Source organism: Phascolarctos cinereus, unplaced genomic scaffold, assembly GCF_003287225.1.
Source record: "Phascolarctos cinereus isolate Bilbo 61053 unplaced genomic scaffold, phaCin_HiC Scaffold_2;HRSCAF=192, whole genome shotgun sequence".
In the NCBI taxonomy this organism is placed as follows: domain Eukaryota; kingdom Metazoa; phylum Chordata; class Mammalia; order Diprotodontia; family Phascolarctidae; genus Phascolarctos; species Phascolarctos cinereus.
The window spans coordinates 312,581,899-312,606,663 of NW_027555625.1; the positions used below are offsets into that span (position 1 = coordinate 312,581,899).

At 39.6% G+C, this 24,765-nt stretch overlaps 1 protein-coding gene across 2 annotated transcripts; it reads left to right on the top strand.

The window, feature by feature from the left end:
• The first annotated feature begins 990 nt into the window (after nt 1-990).
• Nucleotides 991-21,871, top strand: FKBP1A (FKBP prolyl isomerase 1A). Of its 2 annotated transcripts, none has more exons than XM_020990635.2 (5): nt 991-1,134; nt 1,217-1,264; nt 15,613-15,725; nt 18,956-19,122; nt 20,736-21,871. In XM_020990635.2, the coding sequence occupies exons 3-4, from the start codon at nt 15,615-15,617 to the stop codon at nt 19,082-19,084; spliced, it is 240 nt and encodes a 79-aa protein (XP_020846294.1). In that variant the 5' UTR covers nt 991-1,134; nt 1,217-1,264; nt 15,613-15,614; the 3' UTR covers nt 19,085-19,122; nt 20,736-21,871. The 2 variants fall into 2 exon arrangements, with proteins under 2 accessions (XP_020846294.1, XP_020846293.1); XM_020990634.2 differs by having other exon boundaries at nt 1,105-1,134; nt 20,710-21,871.
• The last annotated feature ends 2,894 nt before the right edge of the window (nt 21,872-24,765 follow it).

The window sequence follows — 24,765 nt, forward strand, 5'->3', positions numbered from 1 at the left end:
ACTATTATACGGAAGAGAGATTAGAATTGTTCTGCTTGGTCCAAGACAGAAAAACACTAGGAGTAAAAGGTGAAAGTTACAAAGAGGTAGATTTTGAACCTATGAAAGAAACAAGAAGTATCCAAAAATGGAACAGGCTGCCTCAGGAAGACACCCTCCCCCCCATCACTGAATGTCTTCAGGCAATGACTAGATGACCACTTGTTAGGCATGTTGTCGTGGGGGGATCCAGTTCTAACCCTGGTAAGATTAGATGATTGATGGTCCGTCATGACACTGGGATTCTGTAAAGTGTGTACAGAGTGTGATCTGCCTTAGCAAGAAGATACACCTATACAGTGAAACGCACTTTTGGATCCCCAATACTTAACTAATAATAATTATTAGTATTATGGGTAAAATTGAGAATGACTTGGAAAGTTTAAGAAGAAAAACAGGCTTAAAGTAATTTAGAGGTTATAAAAAATAATTATCCCATCCTGATGAAAAAAGACACAGCAGTACATCTAATTGAGCAAAAGACTGGCAAGTTAAGAGGAGATCCAAGATGGCGGCCCCCATGGGAGAAAGTGAAGAGTAGGGGAACATGTGTCACAAATAGGTCATTTCCCCCCCGTCGCCGCAGCGGGGCGCGGCGCGCTACAGGGACTGCTGGAGCCAGAGAACTCGGCGTGCATACGTGCGCGCGCGCCGGTGTCTGCGTGGGTCCCTCAGTGGTCCGACGGTGCGCACATGCGCCATAGGTTTCTCCCTCCAACAGTTCTTCCCACCCTACCCCATCTCGTGGGAGGGCGTTCTGGGCGGAGGGGGAGGGAGGGGGAGAGGGTGGAAGGGTGCGGCGGCGTGGCGGCGTGCAGGGAGGGGGCGCGCATGCGCGCTGGTGAGCCGAGGCGGGTGCAGCGCGGGGCAAGGGGGGGGATAGTGGTGAAAAGCCGCCTGGGCCGGTGCGCGAGCCAGTCTGTCCCTCTGCCCGCCGGGAGTAGTGCGTGAGGCCGCGTCCGCCGTTAGACCCGCCCGGCTCCCTCCTCGCCTCGCCTCGCCTCGTGCCGGCGTCCCGCGGAGCAGCGACCCCCCGACCCGCTCAAGGCCGGCCGGGATGGGAGTGCAGGTGGAGACCATCTCCCCCCGGAGACGGTGAGTAGCCCGGGCCGGGGCCGGTCCCCTCCCCCCGCCGCCTGCCCCTCGCTCACCGTGTCTGTCCCCTCTGTCTCCTCAGGGCGCACCTTCCCCAAGCGCGGCCAGACCTGCGTGGTGCACTACACGGGTGAGTGCGGGCCCCCTCCCCGGCGCCCTGCGGGGGAGGGGTGGTCTGGAGTGGCTGAGGACCTGGGGAGGGCGAAGGGGGCTTTATGAGGGGAGCCTGGGAGGAGCCCGCGGGGGGCGGGGGGAGTGCCCCTGGAGGAAGATTTAGGGGCGGGGGGGGTGGGTCTGGGGGCGGAATGGAGCCCTGGGGGCGGCCGGTGGATGAATGGGCCTCTGCTGGGGCGCCGTGGGAGGGGCGGGGAAAGGAGGTATGCGTGTGGGGGTGGAAGGGAGCTTTGTGGGCGAGATTTATGGGTTGGGGGTGTCTGGGGTTTGGTGAATTGGGGGCCCCTGGAGTTTGAAGTGCTGAGGGGATTCAGGCATCCGTCTCTGACTCTTGGCAGGTCGAGATCTGTTTGATTTTTTTTTTCTTCTCCACATACTTCCTTAGATCTAGTCTCCACCTGTACACAGCCCCCAGAAGGGAATGAGGCAGGAGGGGAAGTGCTTTCTGTCACTACCACCGCCCACCCACCCGTTAACTATTAACATTTGTATATCTGAAAGGCTTCAGATTCTTACTGGATAATACTAAGGGGGGAAAATTAAGTATTCTGTCCCATTGCAAACGCTGCTAGCGTTCCATCCATGGTGCTGACCCATATATGGTGATCCTGGCCTGGTTTGGCTCTTCCTATCATAAAATGTGGTGTACAGTCTAAATGGGTCAGTGGTGAGTCCTTTACACCAGTCAAGCTCCAGGTCTTAGTGCCTGGTTGTGTCTTTCTGTGTTGCCACATTATTCTCTGGAGTGCTCATTTAGTCTCCATTGAATTCCAAGGTTTCCAACAAAGAATAAAACTTTAATGGGGAAGATTTTTATAGAGAGGTACTTTATTCTCAGAATGTTTTATGTTGTCTCAAAAATAGCAAAGTGACCATTTTGTAAATTGTTTTGCAACTCTCCTTTCCCTTGCTACTTTCTGCTGCACAATAACTGGTAACTGCTCTCTCCCCCCTCCCCCTCATTCTCCCTTTCAGAAGAAATAAGGATGGTGGGGCCTCATAAGTGGGCCTCAAGCTGCCTCTTTCCAAGTTCTTTTCCGGCACTGGGTGGGTCTATTTCCTTGGGGCCCTTAAAGTGTTTTCCCATCCAAGCCTCTTTAGTCATGGATTAGCTTCCTCCAGAGAAAGTGAGATGGGATTTGCTCTTTCTCCTTGTTTCTCTGTTCTGCTGTTTCCAAATCGAAATTTTACTGTACCATTGAGTTTGAACTATAGCCACTTGGCACTCAGTCCCTGTAGGTGGAGACTTCATCTGTCAGATCAGAAGATCATTCTAATGGTCTATCTGATCTCACTAGATTGAATCCTGGTGGAATGGTCTCTCCCTCTTCCCTATACTGTTGCTTCCAGAACTATACTAACTGAAATTCATCAGCTAGTATTCAAGTCACTATACCCAAATAATTTGCATTATGTGATTTTTAAAACTTTGATGATCATGACTGCAGTGATTTCACCATTATGCAGCAGTTAAACTGGTTGGTGAGAAAATCTTACTACTTTGCTCCTATTTGATTTTTTGAAGCAGAAAGAGAATACTAATATTATTTCAGTTCCTCAGATTGAGAGGGAGAGCAGGATGGGTGTAGCTACAGTCACTTAGATATGAATAATTGGGCATCCTCCCCCATCTTATCAGGAAATAGTTGGCAATAACAGTAATTCTTATAGAGGAAGCGCTTCCACCTCCTGTCCAGGATTTTGAGTAGATCCATTTGTTTGGGGGCAGGGAAGAAATGACTTGTATAAGAATGAAAAATGTTTCCCTTTTCTGTTTTTCTTTACCTGGAAGTGGGCTTTAGAGGAAGGAAAAAAAAAACTAGAACCTAACAAGAATATCTGAAAGGAAACTATTTAAAAATTCTCCATGAGGGAAATTTTGTGCTTTGTGTTCCAGACTTTTATTGGTCCCATACATGGTGCTAAATTAAAATTTTTCATCTAACAAACCATTGCAGAATCGCCAGATTCAAGGAGTGAAAAGGCTATTAGAGCTTATTTGCCAAACTTTTTTTTAATGAGAAAAGTGGGTCCTAATTACATAGAAAATTGGTGGCAAAATAATGACCAGAACTTAGATATTCTGATTTCAGTTCAGTAATCTTTCCGTTGCAACACACTGTCAAATAATGCCAGTCATTTTTTTATCCATTGACTTGTGTGCTAAGTCCTATCTGTTGGACATATAGGTCGATATTGATGTAAGGAATATAGTGGAAGATGTTTTTGCTGTCAGGGTAACAGGAAGCATAAATGTAGGTATAACCAAATTTCACTAAGTGCAATATTTGAAATGGCACTGCATATACGTAGTACTTTCATAAGAGAACAGATTGCTGTAAGACTTAGAATACCATCAGATCCCTACTGCGTCTTTTCTTTGAAGCTGTATTTTCTTCCTGGGTTGTACTCACCCCCACATCCACAGAACAAAAACCAAAACTGCTCCAGCAGTAAGACCCTGATGTGTGTATGTATACTAATACAAAAGCTTTCTTTTTATTCCATTTTTGATAAGCCATACAAAAACACAGCAGTCATAAGCCTTCTCTGCTTATGTGCACTAGAATAGGCTGTTCTTGCTTTCTCAACAGGCATTGTTCCAATGATTATTTACCACCAACCTCACAGGAATAACCTGTTTAAGACCTGTGTCTTTTTAAGCTTGAGGATGGGGGGGTGTAGAAGGGTGGTGTAGGGGAAACCGCTGTCTGATGTGAAAGTTTTATGTTATTCATTGGTGGTACAGAAGTTATGGTGGGATATGGAGATTATAAATGTTCTTACACCCTTCTTGGAACAAGAAATCTCTATGACGTTCTTGTACATAATGTCTGGCAGGGAATCTATGTGCCCCTCAAAGGAAATACAGAATGGGTGAAATGTTGAATATAGTTTCAAGCTGCTTCAGCCTCTTTTTGAAGTGCCCTGAGGGAGAGTTAAAACAACTTCTCTACCAAGCACATTGTAGCATTCCAGAATAGCACAGTGCCAGGCACATAGCAAATACTTAATAAATGCTTACTAACTGAACAGACATTTACAGTTTTGTTTAGAAGGAGGTGGAATTATAATGTACTGAGTGCCTTGAGCCCTAAATAGGTTATCTCCCCATCTGCATTATTAGAAGAGTCTCTAATCCTTACGGTTGAACATGTTCTGACATATTGTGCTTTTTGTTCACAAAAACTAGTCTGCCTTTATGAAAGCAATATAGAGTTGATGGGATTTTTTTTTATCAGTTCATAAAGCAAGTGTCTTCTATTTGTTATGCAGTGCAAATTCTTCTGACTTCAAGATTGGTGTAATTCAGTTGCTTCCTGGGATGCTTTACTGCCTTTGGGACCTTGGGCAAGTCACTTAACTTCCTTGGGCCTTCATCTGTAGAAGGGAATGTGATTAGATGGGCCACTGAGATCCCTTTCAGCTCTAGATCTATGATCCTTTGACTTTTTTCTTCCCTTCGGCAATGGGGTTAAGTGACTTGCCCAGAATCACACAGGTAGTAAGTGTCAAGTGTCTGAGGCTGCATTTCAACTCAGGTTCTCCTGACTCCAGGGCCAGTGCTCTGTCTACTGTGCCATCTAGCTGCCCCTCCTTAATGGTCTAGGTTAGATAATCTATGGCTCTAATGGCATTAGGTGGAATATGAGGTAATTGTTAGTAACACTGTCATTCCCTGAAAATGCAACTGTCTTTTTTTCCCTGTCTTTCACATATACAACACTTTTTTTGTTTTTCTGCTTCCTTCTTGTTCTCCTTCAAATCCAGGCGCAAGCATTTAACATAATTGGTGAAGTCTTTAAGGCCCCTAGAGGTGAGGTGATGGACCCATACAGTGAATCACTGTTCTAGCTGGAACCAGAATCTGGGTTTCCTGATTTTTTTTCCCCTCTAAGAGAAGTTATGACTTGACCAGAGTGACAGTACCAGAATTGGAGCTAGAATCTAGTTAATAAATCCACATAAAGTGTTGCAGGATATTGACACTATATTGGCTTTGGGGATGGAGGCGGGGTGACAAAATGGATGGTCACTAGTCTATGAACTCTTTAACAATACTTGTTGGGGCCTAGGCAGCTCATGCATGCAGGCCAGAATCATCTTTGTTATATCTGAAGTTCAAGGGGGTGAGGGTTCTCTAGCCTTCTATACCCCAAATCCTCAGGTATTTCTTTGGCTCTCCGAGGTTTTATTAGATCTTGTCTAGTGAGCACCAACTGAGGCATATATCCTAGTACTATTTTGCCAGTCTACATATAGTTGCATTCTTGAATTACAATGTTACTATAACTAGTCTTCTGTATCTTTCTTCCATGAGGTAGCAAGTTTCTAGCTGGTATTTTAATTACTTCCAGTGAGAAGATAATGAGTTTTGTTAGAGCAGAGGTTCTTAACTTTTTTTTTTTTAGTGTCAGTCTAGTGAAGCCTATAGACCAGTTCTCAGAATGTTTTGCATAAAATACATAGGATTACAAAAGAAAATTTTTTTAAAAAACCTGTTCACTGATCCCAGGTTAAAATTTCCTGAGTTTAGAAGATTTGTTTTATTCAGGAGGGTTAGGGGTTTTCTTTTATTTAGGAGCTCAGTAGGTTATAGCATTGTTCTTATATTGGAATGAGAAGTTTTTAATGGTTTCTGTACCAACCTGGCTTTTCATGACTTGGAGGTAGGTACTTTACCATACCAACCTGGTTATTTAATCTGGGTAAGAAACCAGTCTTTCCTTGTCTGTGAGGGAGAGAATCACTGTGGCAAAATGGATAGGAGTCTAGTCCTGGAAACACTGAGACTTGAGTTTATATCATTATTATTATTATATTATATCGAGTTTATACTTGCAATTATATTGGTTGTGTAATCATGGACAAGTCAAGTCTCAGTGTCCCCAGCAACTCTCTTAAGACCATAAATTGCAGAGCAGTTGTCAGTCTGCCACGTTATCACAATAGGAGTTCCCTTCAGAGATAAAATCATAGGTCTAGACTTTAAAAAATTATGTGAGGTAATTCTGTTTTGGCTTTGCTGTTATCATAAGGAGATTATTAAACTTGTTTACCCATTGAAATATATATTGGTTTTAATCATAAAAAAACATTTCTATTTTCTGTGCATCTGACAGAATAAAATAATATATGGCTAACTTGCTATATCCCTTTGTATGTCAAGGCAGACATTTGTCTGGAATGGAAAATGATGTTAAATGTTAAATAATGTACTTTTAAAATGTACTTTGTTAACTTACAGTGCACACCTTGAAGAGGTGACTCTTTTGGGGAATGTTCTCTTTCATTTTCCATAGAAATAGATAGGATTATCATAGGTAGGTTTTTTTTTAAAAATCTGTATCTTTTAGCCATCATCTGCAGTTTTCTCCTGCCTAAACTTTTACCAGAGCAACCTCAGAAATGCTTCAAGTTTTTATGCGGCTATATCCATACTTCATCAGTACGGATAATCCCCTCCTACTATCATAAGTGGTTTTCACAAGTGTCACTGGGCTGAAAAATTCTATACAATATAGCAAACCAGGTGATGAGCCTATGCAAATTTTGCTACCCTGGTTCTTGGATGATAGGCATCCAGGTGATACACAAGAGATTGTGATCTATGGGTGTGGCCTTCAAGAATCCTGGGTCCCAGGGGCAGCTAGGTGGCTCAATGGATAGAGCACTGGCCCTGGAGTCAGGAGGACCTGAGTTCAAATTCGGCCTGAGACACTTAATACTTACTAGCTGTGTGACTTTGGGCAAGTCACTTAACCCCAACTGCCTCGCCAAAAAAAAAAAATAGTCCTGGGTCTCTTCCATGCCACATTGAGGCAGGATTAAGGTGTTATTGGCGGGGAGCAGAACATTGTGGCAAAATTGACTATTGACCTTTTTTTCTTCTTCCTTTGTCTAGTTTCTGGTGAGGGTACTTTTAAGCCACAAAATAAACCGAAGATATGAGGAGGGAGAAGCAGTAAAGAGCTTAGATATTGGAAAGAACTCCTAAAATAATTGAAATTTAACTGTAGTTTAAAAGCACAAGTCTTGAATTCAGATATTCACTGCAAGTCTAGATGCTGCTTCTAAAGGTACAAAGTAGATTGACAATGTCTTGCATTGAGAATATCTGTCCCTTAAGGGGCTGTCATGTTATCTTGTTTCAGTACCTACAGAAACTATTATAAATTAGGGGCTTAGAGCATCTCTGTTGCATATACTATGCATACCTCTCAGAATAAATAGTCTTAGCAGAGGTATGATGTTTGTCTTCCAGTTCATTTTTTTCAGAGCTACCTCCTTATATTTGGCTTGTATGTGTGTTTTTCAAGTTGGGGAATGATTTTAATGTTTGAGAAATTGGAGAATGGTTCATTCAGAGGGCAAATGTTTTAGATCATCCTACTTCTCTAGTACTAGTAATTAGGGGTGGTATGCTATGCCTGAGAGCTTTAGGCAAACTTTCGCATTCTATCGTAGGCCTCTGGTGTAGACTGCCAACTGTGGCAAAGACCTGGCAAGTATATACTGTCTGCAGTCCTAGAAGCAGAGCCAAATACTATTGAGATAATGTTTGCTATCAGATCTCTGAGATCTTTAAGCTAAGGACAAGGTTGTCTTTTTCCAAATGCTTCCTGTAAATATTCAGGCTTTTTTTCCCCCCATTAGCAGTACAGTATGCAGATACTAATCTTTGTCAGAAGGGGAATTGTGTTAATGGAGTTAAAACACCAAAAGTTACATAGCTATATTTTTAATATGAATAATAATTTGCATTTTTATTATTCAGTCGTGTTTGACACTTCGTGGGCCAATTTGGGGTTTCCTTGGCAAAGATACTGGAGTGGTTTGCCATTTCCTTCTCCAGATCATTTTACAGATGAGGAAACTGAAGCAAACAGGGTTAAGTGACTTGCCTGGGGTCATACAGCTAGTAAGTGTCTGAGGCCAGATTTGAACTCAGGAAAATTCCAAGGGACCATAAATTTAGAGCTGTAAAAAAATTTGCAGATTTAGTCCAATGCCTTCATTTTACAAATAAGGGAAACCCAAGCCCAGAAAGGTTGATTTGCTGAGGTTGATTTAATGAGTGACAGAGCCAGAATTTGAGCCTAGGTCCTCTGCCTCTAAATGCAGTGTTATTTCTACTAACTACATCATGCTGCCTTCTGAGGCAAACGTAAGAAAGTATGCTGGAAGCTATCTCTACTTTGAGAAAGCAATAGTGCTTGGATTATTGTATTTAAGTATTACAATCCTTTAATACTTAGTCAAAGAGGTATACTTTAAGAGATCAATAAAGATACGAATGCATAAGATTTAAAGGGAAGGCGTAAATCATAAATCCTCACCTAGAAGCCACATAGAAAGAAAGGTATTTTATATACCTTTATGTATTTTATATAAAGAAGATAATCTGATAGAAATGGACAGTATAGACAACTGTCTTATAACTATTTACAAGTACCTCCAAAACCTTTCTTTTTTTTTTATAGAGTAATTTTTACTGTGAAATCTCTCCATAGGTTTTAGTATAGCCATTTCAGTTTTAAGTAAAAGAAAAACTCTTATTTAAATACAGAAATCATTTCTTTCACTTAATTCAAAATAATTTTACGGCATGTTGTAAGCATGTTTGGGGTGTTTCCATGTTTTGGTCTCTGAAGAAAGTTGCCTCACTTTCAGTTTATTTGGACAATAAGTACTGCAGCAGTTATATAGAAATTATTAACCAGTTTTCTTTTGTGATGTGTGTGTACACAAGCATACATGATCTTTTCGTCTTAAAAGCAAGCAGGCTTTTCTTTAAAAATTTTTTTTACAAGAGATGGTCACTTGCTACATAGGGAAAGTATATCTAGAATTTAATGTGATAGAAAAACAAAAGACATTCATTTTTAAATGAATGAGATTATGTTGGAATTTGAGGAAATTTGTCCGTGTACTGGGATGAAAATGAAATTTAATGATGCCAGTGAAAACTACTTTTCTAAGTAACACCTTTTTTTTTCTTAGTTCTTTCTACAGAACAGATCTTTTCTCTGTACAGTTTGAACAGAGCAACACTAACACTATGTAACCATTTCCTGAAGTGAAATCCGGGCTTAATTAGTCCACTTCCTTTTGGTTTCTTCTCCTTCCCAGTATTTCGTGATACATAGCTAAGTGATAGGGAAGAGGGGGTTACAATTTTAGAAAGATATCCAGTCCCTTTCCCTTCATTCCCCAGGGGCATGAGTAAAATGTCTTCCCTACCAGTAGACACCCTAAAGAACAGCTGAACCAAAGTTGGAAGAGAACAAGAACAGGTTTCTATCAGATGTTTAGTGGTAGTACAGAACTTTGGGCTTCTTTTTAACAGTGCTGTTTGTGACCTTTGTTCTTTCCCAAGATTGCTTTCCACTTTTGGTCTAAAATCCCATTTTTCTCTTTAGTTTTCTGTGATTTAGAAATAGAAGTTCTACGTTGAGCATTAGGTTATGTGTGTACAGGAGTGAACTTCACCAAATTCCCAGAATTCCACTAACCGTATAAGGGAAGATAGTGATACCCAACCAGTTTTTTAAAAATGAAGTTCTTTTCATAAAATCCAACAAAATATACTTACTTAGTATCTACACTATATTGAAGATTTTGCTAAGATATCTATGAAGGGATATGGAAGTATAAGGAATAGTTCTTGATGTCAGGTTGCTTATAATGTACTCAAAAAGAGAAATTTAAAATGTGTAGAGCAGTAAGGCATATAATTAATATTCTGCACTTGTATAGCTACAGCTAGAATATCGTGTTTGGGTGCCATATTTTATGAAGAATATTCACATGTCCAGAATATGGTGTCCAGGATGGAAAGCATTCAACTGCCACAAATAAATGGTTGAAGGAGTGATCAATGTCTTCAGTAGTTAAAACTATCCAAGTAAGTAATGAGTCACTGAAGGTCTCCAAAAAGAGAGAGCTAAGGATTACTTGAGAACCTCAAGGAGAGAAATTAGCGAGGGATGATCACTTGGAAATATAAACAGTATTCATGTTTTAGGTAGGCATTGGAGTAAATGACCTGGGGGTCCTTTAAACTGTAAGATTCTATGCTGTCTTTTTAAAAGCACAAAATTAGCAAATTTATTAAGCAAAAGTTCACGTTGTAATGAATTTTCTTACTGTGGTTTCGGCAAAGAACAGGTAAAATTTCCCTTGCAGTGGTTATTGGTGTCAGAACAGTGACTGATAAATGCTCCATTTGCTGTTCCCTTCGTAGCATACATATGGTTTCTGTAGTGATATATGCAATTAACTTACATCTGGTTAGTCTATTAAGAGGCACCCTAGAACAAGGAATCCTGACTTGTAGGTTGATAACAATTGCTGGAAGTCCCTATTATATTTCCTTCAATTTCAGTCAACAAATATTTGGAATCTACTGAGGACTTAAGTGATTTGCAGAATTCTGCAAAAAAAAAAAAGATTTGCTACATATATTTGATGAATCAAATATCTGCTCTTGCATACTTTCTAAACATTTTCTCCTTGTAAATTTCACACTTCAGCTAGACTTGCCTATTAAGGGTGGCTTAAATAGTCTCCTTTATATGCATGAAATCTGTCCTTCCTCTTTACACCTATCCAAATCCTTCCTTTTATTTTAGAGTTAGCTTAGTTTTTTCCCCTCACGAGAACCTCCTTAACCATTGTCATCCACTGATCTCTCTCTTATGAAAGGCACTCATTTTGCATTTTCATACCACCTTGTGAAATTTTGCCTTATTAATTCTTGATCGTGGCTTTCAGGTTGTCCAATAAATTATTTTCACTGTTTTCCAGCTCAGTTGTTTTTCCAATGAGATACTTCATTTTTCTTTTCTTTTGTTTTCATTCTTTTCATTTGGTTTTATTGTTTCTTGATGTCTCATGGAGTCATTAGCTTCTACTTACCCCATTTTCTCCCTTGAGTTTTTGTACCACTTTTTCATTTTGGCCAATTCTACTTTTTATGGTTTAGTTCCTTTCTTCATTGAATTTATGTACATTTTTTTCCATTTGGCCAATTCTGCTTTTTAAGGAACTGTTCAGTGGATTTTTGTGCCTCTTTTTGACCTATTCCGTTCTGGTTTTTAAGGTGTTATTTTCCTCAGTATTTTTGGTGCCTCCTTTACCAAGGTGTTGACGCTTTTTATCTTGCATCGCTCTCATTTCTTTTCCCAATTTTTCCTTGACTTATTTAAATTTTAAAATCCTTTTTGAGCTCTTCCAGTAAGTGGAGGAGGGGAGACTGAGACCAGTTCACATTTTTCTTTGGCTTTGCATGTAGCTGTTTTGACTTTACCTTCTGAGTTTGTGTTTTGGTCTCTTCCCTGTCACCAAAGCAACTTTCTCTGGTCATATTCCTTTTATTATTTGCTCATTTTTCCAGCCTATTTCTTGACCTTTAACGGTATATTAAAGTTGGGCTCTGCTCCTGGGGTGGAGGGGCACTGTCCCAAGCTTCGTGTTTTTGCTGTTTTCAGAGCTAATTCTGTAAGTCTTCAGTTCTTCCAAGGTGGTATGATCTAAGACGAGGTGTGGTCACTGCTCTCCCTGACATATGAGAGACCACAAACACTTTTTTCTGCCCTAGAACTGTGACCAGGGTCCCTGTTCCCCTGCATTCTCTAGTGCTAGGATTCCAATCCAGAACTGTGTATAGGGAGTGCTACAGAGTCCTGAACCCAGGGCCAGCAAAGGGTCCCTTGTAGTCTCCTGACCAGTTGTCCAATCCCCTTACCATCTGTGGGCCCAGAGCTCCAGGAAGCTATGGTTTCAGTCATCCCCAAGGCCTGTTGCTGGCTTGCTGGGGCATAACTTGTGCTGGACCGCACTACATACTCAACACAGTGAGACCTTTACTTTTGACCTTCTAAGTTGTCTTGATCTAGAAAATTGTTTCACCCTATCCTTCTGTTGGTTCTGCTACTCCAGAATCAGTTTTGAGGTATTATTTTAAGGTTGTTTGGAAGGGAGTATGGAAGAACTCAGATGAATCTTTGCCTTTACTCTACCATCTTGGTTCCACCCCCTTACTACTTAATTCTTCAGCTACAACTTTGAATGTTTCTTTCTTGCCTTTAAGGGAAGGGATATACTTTTTGAATTCCCCTACAACTTCAAGTGCACATTGCTCATTGCAGGGAAGGTTCTCAATAAATGTCTGCTAAATAAATTAATAAACTCAGAAATTACCAAGTTTAGATACTCAGTTCTAGTGACCTTAGGATGTAAAATTTAAGAGTGTTGAATCGTAGACTAAGTCTTGCCAGGAAGGAGCCTTAAAAGATGATCCTGTCCAACCCCTTTCCTTATATCTCTTAAACAGTACTTTCAGTATATTTCATTAAGCTTTAATTGGTTATAAGATATGTTACTTTGATATTTCCATTTGAGTTCTGTCGTGTCTCAGGTTGTAAGACTCAAGAACAAGAGACATCACTTCTGTTTTCCTTGTAACACCTTGCAGGACTGGGTATTTTACTTTGTGAGTACTGTCTTAAGATTTATGTTCAGGTGCTAGTTGTGATGGATTTGCATCATGGGTAGAATAGTTTGCTTTAGGATAAAACTGAACTAACAATGTATTTTTATTCATGTTCTTGGACCTCATTTGTGAATTAGACCTCTGTTTGATACCTTTTAAAATATTAGGTATTTAACCATTTATTTACCTGGGTTCAACCCAAAGAATTCAGGCAAAACTTCCTAAATCTGCACACAGAATGTCCAACTAATTTGGGTTCTGTTGACACAGAAATAAGGTAAAAGGCAAGGAATGTCAAGTCCCATTCTTGGTGTACAGCTCTGGGAACCATTAATAGATGGTACCTTTGATAGGTGACTGTGTTCATTGTTTGCAGGAAGACTGGATATTTGATACTATGCCCTATTCTTAGGTGTCTGGGTTCTTTTATTTGTTTCTTTATCTAAAAGTGATAGTGAGTCTTGGTAAATAGATGGGACACCCTTGGGACTTCATGTGCTAATTTAATTCAGTTTTTGAGTTATAAGTCACTGGTTATGAATTTACTTTGGGTGAACTTACTTTTTTTCTTTTCTGTTCTTCCATTATTTGTACATTTGCACATGCCTCAGGCTTTAGTGATCAGAACTCCCTGTGGGATGCTGCTATTTATCTTTTCCTTCCATTACTCCTAATACCCCATTAGCAGAATCAACCATATTCTAGTCTCTGAACCTTCCCCCACTTCCTATTTTGTTAAGGTCCGGACTTTCTGGCTACTGTGATAAAGCACTAGATTGATTTTAACACTTTTTCCCCCTACACCTTTTTTTAGAAGTAACTGCATGAGAGTAGTCTCTGTAGTGGTGTGGTAGACGGTGATGGTGGTAATGGTAGTAGTATTTTTCCTCCATCTCAGTACACACTTTGTGGTGGTTTCACATCATTCCGGGTGCCTGATTACAGGATATGACTTTTAACAGGCGCATTAGCATGTGCTTTAGTATTCTCAGAAATACTGTCATCTGAGAACCATGGTGGTTTTTTCCTGAAAGAAATTAGCAGTATAATACTGTTAATAATTCAAAGATAATTGGAATAGGGAAGGACTCATTGGCCACCTTTTTAATGATCTCTTTTGAGGGCGGGAATTTTTTTCAGTAATGTGGTGTTTGCTCTGACGATTAGCTAGCACCAGATCCTGGAGGAATTGATGTCTTTTAATGCCAGAAGTTGCAAGTTTTGCTTTTTTTCTTTTACATGAGTTTCTTCTGAACTCTTTTGTTCTTGAATTTCCTTTCTCAGAGTTGTCCCTAATTGGAAATTAAATTCTGTTTCTTTAGGGCAGTTATACTTTGTGATAGTTGCCAAAGAACTTCAGAGTTTCTGGGCAGATAGTTGCCAAAGAACTTCAGAGTTTCTGGGCATCTTAGGGGAGAAGATCCCAATTATTATTGGGATCCTTTGCATAGTGTTTCACAGTTATTAAGGACTGAGAGATCAAGGTGAATTCCCTCATTTTACAGCTGAAGATAAGAGACCTAGAGAAGGTCTTTTAGTTGGTCATGGACCCCAGTGGATTTGAGCTCAGGTTTTCTGACTCCAAGTCTAGTGTTTTTTTTCCATTACAAGATGCTCCCTAGCTGAGTTTATCACTTAATTTTTTCTATCTTCAAGAAAAGTTAATTTGCCAAACTGAATAAGATGAGTAAGAGAAGTAGGCACCAAACAAGTTTTTTTTGTTTTTCTGGAATGGGCCCAGAGCTAGTTTCTGCTTTTCCCAAAAAAGTTCTGGAAATTTAAAGAAGTAGTCACAAGTTAAAAGAATTTTGACCTGGGAAAGGCTGCTTTGTTGCATTTAATAATGCACTGTTGGTGAAAGTCTGGGTTATATTTTGCTTTGCATTGTCCCACAATGTTGAATAGGCTTTTCTTCATTGTTGTGTGAAGAAATAACTTGGTGTGGTAAAGGAAGTTGGAAAGATTGCTTGTTCAGTAATCTCTGTAGTAGTGAAAAGTCTTCTGGGTGGTAAATGCATACAGCTAGAGAATCCCAACTGTTCTCCTGGTTCAGGTGTCACTTCAGAAGAGGCATTTTTACCATTTCCTTAAAACTTAGATCATCAGGCTTCTGACCAAGTAAATATTGAGGGGACAGTAGTTATTAGATGTAGTAATGAATGGATAGTCCCTCCTCTTTACTTTATATTCTCTTGTGTTGAAGGGTGGGGCACAATGATGTTAACACAGGGAAGAATCTGAAATACACTGGGGAAAGTCCTCTAATAAGCTTCCGTTCTTCTATATTCAGGACTGTGATAAAACAAGTCAAGTCAACAAGCTTTTATTAAGTGCTTTCTAGCCAGACACTGTGCTAGGGATCCAATCACAAAGAAAGCCAGTCCCCTGCCCTTAAGGAGCTTACATTCTAGTAGGGGAAGACAACACAGAAAAGGAAAGTGAGAAGGTGGAGGGTGGTACCAGAGGGGTATGTCTGGAGTGTCAGAAGCAGGGCTGAGAGAGGAATGCAGATTGGCTTGCCTGAATCCTTCCTTAGAATTGAGGTTGTGGGAGGAACTCAACAGTGGGAGAAGGTCCAGGTTGAGAAGACAGCTGGGGTTATCGAAACATAGATACTGTGGAGTAGATGATGTTTTCCTATTCCCATTTTGCAGACAAAACTTAGGTTCAGAGGGAAAGTGTTGCTCAAGTCTACAAGACCAGAAATAGAATTTAAACCCAATAAACAGTAGTAACCTATCTATTGTACTTGATTTGTATTACTTGGTCAGTATTTCCCAAATAACATAAATGCCTTGCTTTTTTAGGGATGCTTGAAGATGGGAAAAAGTTTGATTCCTCCCGTGACAGAAATAAGCCCTTCAAGTTTGTGATGGGCAAGCAAGAGGTGATTCGAGGCTGGGAAGAAGGAGTTGCCCAGGTGTGTTTATGTTCTTGATGTTGTTACTAAACATACAATGTCTTAACTCTTCTGAAGACTATAATCACAGTGGAAAGCCTTTCCATTTAAAACTTTCATTGGTCAGTCTTTTCCCTTCCTATAGTGTCTGTACCTTGTCAGTATTGGGACTTCCCACTGGAGAGCAGCAAGCTCACAGTCTTAATTAGGATATATCTTTTGATGAGCCTCAGGAATCTTTGTGTTTGCTTTCTTGGTGCATTAGTCCTGATCTGACTTCAGTAACCTATGGTCTAAGACAGTAGTATTCATATTTACTCAGTAAAGAGTTAAAATCTACTTACCCAAAGAAATGAAGCTTTAGCCAGGAAGAGAGGAGGTCAGAGGCTCAAAATTTTAGAGCTAGAAGGAACTTCAGAGCTAATCTAGTCTAATTTCATTTTATGGGCCAAAAGTTCATAGATTGGGGGAGTCTTTTGTCATGGATCTTATTTCTGTTTTCCAAGTAGATACATAAAGCTCTATTTCTCCTAAAATATGTTGCTAATTAATCTCAAAATACAATGGTTTAGATTCTCAGTGTGAAGGATTTTTAGGAATACTTGGCCGAGAATCATGCTAGATGAAATGATGGAAAAGGATTGTGATTTGCATCTGTGAAATCATCGATGAACCAAAGTATAATGAGCTTAACTTTCAAGAATCTTTAAACTATTCACATTGTTTCTACCCTATCTAGAGAGAATCTTGTACAATTTCCCTTCTTAAGCTTTCCTTCCTTAATTCTTTTAATTATTCATTTGGCTTTAGTCTTGCTCCACAAAAGTCTCTTAATTTCTCATGGCAGAGGGATGAAACTGGATTCTGCCGGTGGAATAAAAATTCTGGCAAATTTTTACCATTCAGTGGAGGCTTCAAGTATAGCCCTGACATTAGACTGGGTCTAGCTAACTATGGACAGGCATATATCATCACACACAAGGTTGACCACTTGGTGGCTTTTTTCCCCCATAGCAATCCATAAAATTTTCATTATCTCATACATACAGCTTTGTTCCTCCTTTGTAACTAAGGTCTGACATTCCTTTTCTGTTGTGGTCTGATTCACTACTAGTCATCTTATGTCTGTAGTGAATCATAGGAGCATAGATTTAGAGCTGGATGGGACTTTAGAGGATATCATGTCCAACTCGCTTATTTTACAGATGAGGAAAATGAGGCTAGGAGAGGTTATATGACTCTTGCATTAAGTCTTCCTGATTCCAACCACAGCACTCTACCCACCCAACTCTCAATAAAATATAGACATGGAGAGATGTCATGGTATGATAGAACAAGAACAGACTTTGGACTTGGAGTCAAAAGATCTGAGTTTTAATCATGGCCCACAGTTATGTGACTCTGAACAAGTGTTGACCTATTTCAGTTTCAGCTATCCCATTGTGCTCTAAAGGGAGAATAATAGTTGTACTAATTACCTTCCTGAGTTGTAAGGAAATCACATCATGTGTTACTATTACTGTCATAGGGTATGTAGCATGTAAAATACTACTTCATTACTACTATAAGCTCTTTCCTTAATTTGGGATATCTCTTGAAGTGATAGTGCTAGGGGAGATACCAGGATTCTAACTCACAAAAATTTGGGGAAAATTATAGTATTGTCTGTAAGGAAAGACCAGACCCAAAATCATTGGGTTGAACTTGCAAGAGACAAATTTAGACTTGGTGTCAGGGAAGAAACTTCTTCACAATTAGAGCTATCCAAAAGTGGAATGGGAAGGGTGGGTTCCTCACTAGAGGGCTTTAAGCAGAAGCTGAAAGACTTCCTGTTGGATATGTTATAGTGGGAGTCCTTTTGCATTTAGGTTGGAATAGATTGGTGCTAAGATCCCTTCCAACTCTAAAATTCTTTATGATTCTACTTCCAAAGGGAGGGATAGAGGAAGAAAAAGGACCAAGACTTATCATGATTGTGAAGCCACACTTTCAACTCCAATTTCCTTCTCCCTTACCTGTCCTAGTTCATAATTTTATTAAACTCTTCTACACAGTGTCTTTTTAAGGCTAAGTGGGAAAGATGGCTTCAGATCTCTACTTAAGCAAGATTCTTAGGAACCTTACTGCTTTTGACATTACATTCCTGTTAACTCCTTCCCTGATTAAGAGTAAGATTTTAGCTTCTGTCAAAAGCAAGGACTCTGTTACAAACTAGTAACTAAGTTTTGGAGATAAGGCTTCAGTCTAGCTCTTCCTCACATTTGGTAAGAGGGCTTTAAATAGAGATGATGGACTGGGAGTGGGGTGGGAATTTTATAGTCAATACCCATTGCCACCTAGATTAGGTAGGCAAGTTAGCCATGGGATGCTCACTGGGGAGCTGTGTACAAAATTGCATTGGAAGTAAATGAATCAAGTAGCTGAGCAGGCAGGGTTGTGGTTAGAGGAAGAAGAAGGAGCGTCATGCCAGTGGTAAAAGCCATGTCTGAAATATCAAGAGACCAGCTCAGCATAAAGAAGTAGCCTCAATGAAAAATCATTTGAACCAGCAAGCAAAGTAGGGACAGGCCAATCACTGAATGATAGTTCTGTTGTTTGCTCTGCTGGCTTGGTTTATTTTTTCCAAGTTTGCATCTGCTGCCTTTGCCCTTTCATTCCCTGAAAGGTAACATTGGGTCTTGAACACAGCAAAAACCCTGTATTTGTAACTGTATATTGCACAAGTCATTATGAAATCTGACATTTAAATGTTACCTTTTTAAGTAGTAACAAAGTCTCTTTTCTATAGTGATATTCCCTTTAATTCAGAAACAACAGCCTAGGAAGATACAAAATCTTATATATCCTGAAAACAAGGAAATGCTGGCATTGGGTCACCTAAAAATATCTGTAGCATGACTTAATTTAACTTTACATTGGAATTTGGAAGGTGTAGCCTCAGTTTTTGCTCACAAGGTTCCTAGAGCACATAGACCTAGTCTTGAAAACTACAGGTCAGAAAGTCCTGATGTCTCTCTTAGATAAATAGCTGTCTTTGAGGCATTTATGGACCTTATTCATTAAACAAGCATTAAACATGACTTTCCACAGTAAGGTACTGTTTATTAGAATTTGTAGGATTATAAGAGAGCATCGGGGCCAGTTAGACTGCCTTCTTTGTTATATAGAGGAAAAAACTGGGGCCCATAATAGGCAATTGATTTATCTAGAGTCACAATGATAACACTTGTTCTTTCTTTTTTTTTTCATAGATGAGTGTGGGCCAGAGAGCAAAAATGACCATCTCTCCAGACTATGCTTATGGTTCCACTGGTCACCCAGGCATCATTCCACCAAATGCTACTCTTATCTTTGATGTGGAACTTATAAAATTGGAATGACAGGAATGGTTTCTTTCCCCTAGCTCCCTGTTTCTTGAGTAAGCAAAATGTATTTGATTTGGAGATATTAACCTTCTTTCTTCTCCCTCCCATATTTTCCTTTTCTATCTTTCACAAAAATACATGGTGTGGTTAAGTGACATACCCAAAAGTCATACAGCCAGTTTGTGGCAGAATTGGGGCTAAAGTCTCTAATCTGCTGTTCTTTGCATTGTATCTCCCCTAAAGTTACACTCGCCATCTAGAATATTGATAGCTTTTTATATATACACAAAAGTATACAATTTCCATCTTCTAAAATGACATTAAAAATGTCCATTTTTTTCTTCCTGTCCTGACTTCAAGATTGTGGGGATTTTACCCTAATTGATTAAGTCAGCTTTGGCCCTGAAGTCCTAAAAGCTATACTTCTAGTTCCTATAAAACTTGTAGTTCATATAACTAATTTGCAACTGATTTTTGTCAATGACTTGAGCAAAACTGGATCTGAAAAATTAATCCAGCAAACATCCCCAGATAAAATTATGACCTTTAATTTTTTTGGAATTGTAATCTTATGTTTTTAATTGTAATTTGTTGTTTTTATTTTCTACTTAATGTTTATTCCTTAACAAAAAGGAATTTCCCTTCCTGAGCCACATTAGATAACTTGTAGTATATTATATACCTTCTCTTCTCTCTATAGTAGCATGAACTACTATATGTCTATAGAATGATATGATGGAAAGAGCTTTGTATTTGAATCTAGCTTTTTCTAGACTGAGCTTATTGAAGGGGAGGAACTGTTTTTATCTGGTAGATAGTTTAAATTACACTTACTGTCATGTGATCTTGGGAAAGTCAGTTCTCTTCTTTTGTCCTCAGTTTCCTCATCCCTAAGATGGGGAGGTTGAAGTAGATGATCTCTAAGGAACTTTCCAGCTCAGAGTATTACCACATTTTTGTTTGATCCCTCCTTCATATTCATATGGTCTCAGAGAGTTGGGACATGAGTGATAGAAAAGTCTTTACCTTTAGCAGGAGCTACTTTGGGGGGGTGGAGAGGAGGGTCACATGCTTTTCTGATCATGATGTTGGGGAAAGATGGCCATGACAAGGACTGAATCCTGGCACCAGCTGGCCAGTCGTAGCAAATCGCTGGCCACTTTTAAGCTTCAGCTTCCTCAGCTATCAAATGGGGAGAAGAAACTAAAAAACTTGTCCTGCTGGCCAGTTGTTGTACAGGGATTTTTGAAAAAAATACTTTGTAATTTGCAAAGTAAACAACATTGTAACCTAAAAGGCTGTGCAGAAAAAAGTTATGCTAATAAGTTTATGTAGGAAAGACCTGTGGACTGAGAATGAAAAGATTTAAGTTCTAATTCCTACCATATCATTAACTGATTGTGAGACCTCTTTCAGGAACTTTTATACAAAAAGAAGTTAGACTTAGATGATACCTTGACTTCTGATATCCATCTGTGACTTCACCTAAGAGCCAGTTGGTTGCCTGACTTCCCAGTAAATAGCTGGCCAGGCCGAATGATTGTTGATTCCACTTACTTTCCCAGCTCATTTTTCAGGAAGGGACTTTAAGGTGTTTCTTACTCCTTGTTACCCTCACATTGACTTTTTTATATTGATAGGACTCTGGCTTTTCTGTTCCCAATAGATTGGACACATGGAGGAGTCCAGAGTCTCAGCTTCAAGAAGAAGAATGCACATGAATTTGTATGGAGCTTTTTCCCTGATATTCCACTACATTCATTGTATAGACATATACCCTGATTGAATGTGTTATCACTTGGCTTTGCTTCCAACTCTTTCCTCCTTGTACATGTGTTGTCTCTAAACTATACACCGTAAACCTCAACTTGTCAAGTCATTCATCTTTTTGTTTTTGTTTTTGGGGTCTAGATTTAAATTGAAATCTTTTGGGTATAGATTTAAGATTAAGTGTATGATCAAGCATTAACAGCACACAGATGGGTTAACCTTAGAATAGGAATTATTTGGACAGAGAAAATCTTTGTCCCTTTTATTTTTTGGATGAAATTTATCTATTATGTATTAAAAAAAATTTTTTTGCTGCTGCTGTAAAGCCATAGCAGATTGAGGAGCTATTGAGGGCTGACATATTCTCCATGTTGAATGATTTCCTTGGAGCATATCGGTCACCCTGTCCAAAATGAAGGTGGGGAAGGAGAAGCTGCTTCAACCACCCAACCCTCCTTCCCCTCCCCCCCTCTCAACCTCTGCCTTTTGAAAGCAGATATTTTCGATGCAGTGTTGGACACGCCACTTGGTGTCTTATCTACAGGACAACTCGGGTCAATATAAACCTACTTTGTTGATGCCTGACTTTTTTTTTCCATCTCGTGGTTTTCTAATGGATTTGGAGGACTTTTTAATCTCCAGTAGCCATCAAAGCTCCACAACTACCTAAATTCCAAGAACTTGAATTGATTGTTAAATTGAAGGTGCTGTTTGTAGAAATTTTCAACACAATGAAAGCCCAGTCATTGTCACAGGAAATCGTTGCGTGTTCTCTACAAAAAACAAAAAACAAAACTGATGCTGGTCATCACAGCTTCAACATCTCCTGTTTTTGATGCTCAGCTCCCCTACTGCTGATACCCCTCCCTCCACCCCCCACCTTCCTTCTCTCCCACTCCCACCCTCCCTCCCCTTTTGCTGTCCTGTGTAGTGATTTGGTAAGAGAAACTGCCACCACCCACTCTCCCTCCACCATATATGAGTTTCAAGTTTTATTATTGCAATAAAATGCTTTATGCTGGCTTTTCTCAACTCTGTGTATTGGGTGTTCTTTTTCACTCCTCCTCCCTGCCATTTGGTGCAGTGCTTAACTTACCATGCTAGAACAGAAATTCTGGGGGAGGGAGGTTTTACAGTTTTCTCTAGCCGCAGTCAAGTTAAATAAGAGATGACAGCCGTGAAATGTCTTCACTGAAAGATACTTGGTTTTTTGGAGAGGTTATAATAGGTTTGCCTCTGGGTGCTATCTACCACCAAAATCTCACTTGAGTTATTTTATGAGATGAGGGGATGCTGATAGCGTGGGTTGTTTAGGCTGTTTGACTTCTGACAAATGCCAGTGACAACTTGGCCAGTTGACTTTCTGAAAGCCTTTGGAATGGTGTCATACTATGAGCCAATCCTTTTGGCATTGGTGGGAAGTTTCCTTGCCTGATGCTACCACTCTAATATAGCCCATATTTGGAACACCCTCTTCCCCTCTCTTACCATTCAAGCCCAGCTCAGAGGCCACCTCTGAAGCAGTACCTTCACCCTTCCCCATATAGAAGTTAATCCTCTCCCTTAGCTGATAACCTTTTAGGGATTTACATATTAATTTGTCTCATACTTACTGTACCTATGTCTTATGGCCCCTTCTGGACTGTAAACTCCACGAGGTTATGGACTCCTTTATCATTAAGCATTGTACACAGTACATTAAATGTTGAATTAATAATCACTGTTTCCATCAAATCTATTTCTCCTTCCCAAGATAAGAACAATCTCATCTAGGTTCTCTATGAATTCTGACCTCAAAAGAGAAGGAAAGAGTAAAGAGAAGGATTTCCAAATATCTGATTTAAGAGCAGTTACATTCCATAGTTTCAGAAGTATAGATGGCATTTGTGACAGTCTGTTGATACTTCTGAAGGTTTTTTTCTCACCATCATACAGGAAAGTGATTATTCTGAAATCTAGAAGTCTAAAAGACTCAAATTACTAGACTGTCTATTTTTCATAGTAAAGGGATTTAGTGAAGTAGAATAGTAAGAAATTTTTAATGGAGCATTTCCCTCATTAATGTCTCACCCAACTTTTAATCAGTACTAAGCATAGGCTTTTGTGCATGTTGGATACTTAAGTTTGATTTGAGGTGGATATTCGTCATGAAGAATCTGTGGGGGTAAGGGACAGCAAGGTGGTGCAATGGATAGAGCACTGGTCCTGGAGTCAGGAGGGCCCAAGTTCAAATTCTGCCTCAGATAGTTGACATTTACTGGCTGTGCGCCCCTGGGCAAGTCACTTAACCTGGCCACACTTAACCTGGCCAAAAAACAAAACAAAAAATAGCGACAAAAGAATATGGGGCAGCATCATACAGTCGAAAACACTGGGTGGGAAGTCAGAAGACCTGACTGAATACATTTACCACTTCCTTTAGCTAGTCACTTTCAGAACCTTGGTTTCTTAAATCTATAAAATGCAATAACCTTTGCTATATCTCACAGGTTTTTTGAAAAAAAGCGAATTAACTTTTGAAGTCATAGCTCCTAGTTTTTTTTGGGATTTATAGTTTATGCAATTCTAATTCACAAAAATCCTCTGAGGGAGGTAATGTAATTTTATTTTACCACAGGTTTGTATTAGGTTGTAAATGGTGGGTTAGTTATAATGTTGGTTTTGGGTTGTGTTTTTTTTTTTTTGGCAAGGCAATTGAGGTTAAGTGACTTGCCCAGGGTCACATAGCTAGTAAGTGTCCTGACTCCAGGGCCTGTGCTCCATCCACTGCACCACCTACCTACCCCCTGCCAGTTAAAATGTTCAGGAAAAAAACTCATTTCAGCCTTCAGGGCCCTACACAGTAATCACAATCATACCTAAATCCAGGGTTTCTTTTCACTGCATATATTTTAATTTGACTCATACAAGGGTCATTGCCCCACAGTCCCCCAAATTAAGTGCTTTTAAACTCCAATGTAAGCATTTAGGCTTACAAAACACTGTAGAACAGGTGTTATTTCACCCAACAGAATGGGAGCAAACATTTAGAGCTGAAAAGGGTCATAGAGGTCATCTAGTCCATTTAATGGATAAGGAAACAGGCCCAAAAGTAAATTATTCGCCCTTCTCCATACAGGTATTAAGTGTCTGAGTTGACCCAGCAAACATTTTGCTACCTCATAGTGCAATCAACACTCTCGAGCCCATAAGCAGTTAAGTGAATTCAGTTCAAGAATTAAACATGCTAAATGCAATTCGATCTCTGTGGGGCTACAAGGCTAAATGAAATGGTCTGTGCCACAAAGGAACTTAACACTACTGGTGAGGATAAAATATGTGGACAAATGTATAAATGCTAGGTATTTCAGAGAGGTGAGGAGAATATTTCAGGCAATGGGGTGCAACCTGTACAAAAACAATTGAGTTGAAATGTCAACTTTTAGGGGAAAGCTAGTACGATAATTCAACCTAAACAGTCCTTCTGACGTAGAGTATTACTCTGGATGCAGTTGTGACTAGTGAGTCCAGCAACCAATACTTAAAAATATATATTTATTTTTAAAGTTCTTTTTATAAATTTTGATTTCCAAATTCTTCCTTCCAGCCCCTTCCACATACATTGAGAAAGCAAGTAATATAATATCAATTATATATGTGACATAGTGCAAAACATTTAAATATTTGCCATGTTGACCAAAAAAAAGCAAGAAAAATAAAGTGAAAAAAATTATACTTCATTCTGCACTCAGACTTTATCAGTTCTCTCTCTGGAGGTGGATAGCATTTTTCATCATGAGTCCTTTAGAATTTTCTTGGATCATTGTTTTATCAATAGCTAAGTCTTTTATCTTTGGATCATTGGTTTTTGTTTTGTTTTTTGCTAGGCAGTGGGGTTAAGTGACTTGCCTAGGGTCACACAACTGGTAAATGTCAAGTATCTAAGG

Bases quoted from the DNA above. Each gene is read 5' to 3' on its own strand.
- FKBP1A (XM_020990635.2), top strand. From the start codon at position 15,615: ATGCTTGAAGATGGGAAAAAGTTTGATTCCTCCCGTGACAGAAATAAG. The intron at 15,726-18,955 runs GTGTGTTTATGT...TTTTTTTCATAG, and splicing joins GGGAAGAAGGAGTTGCCCAG to ATGAGTGTGGGCCAGAGAGC.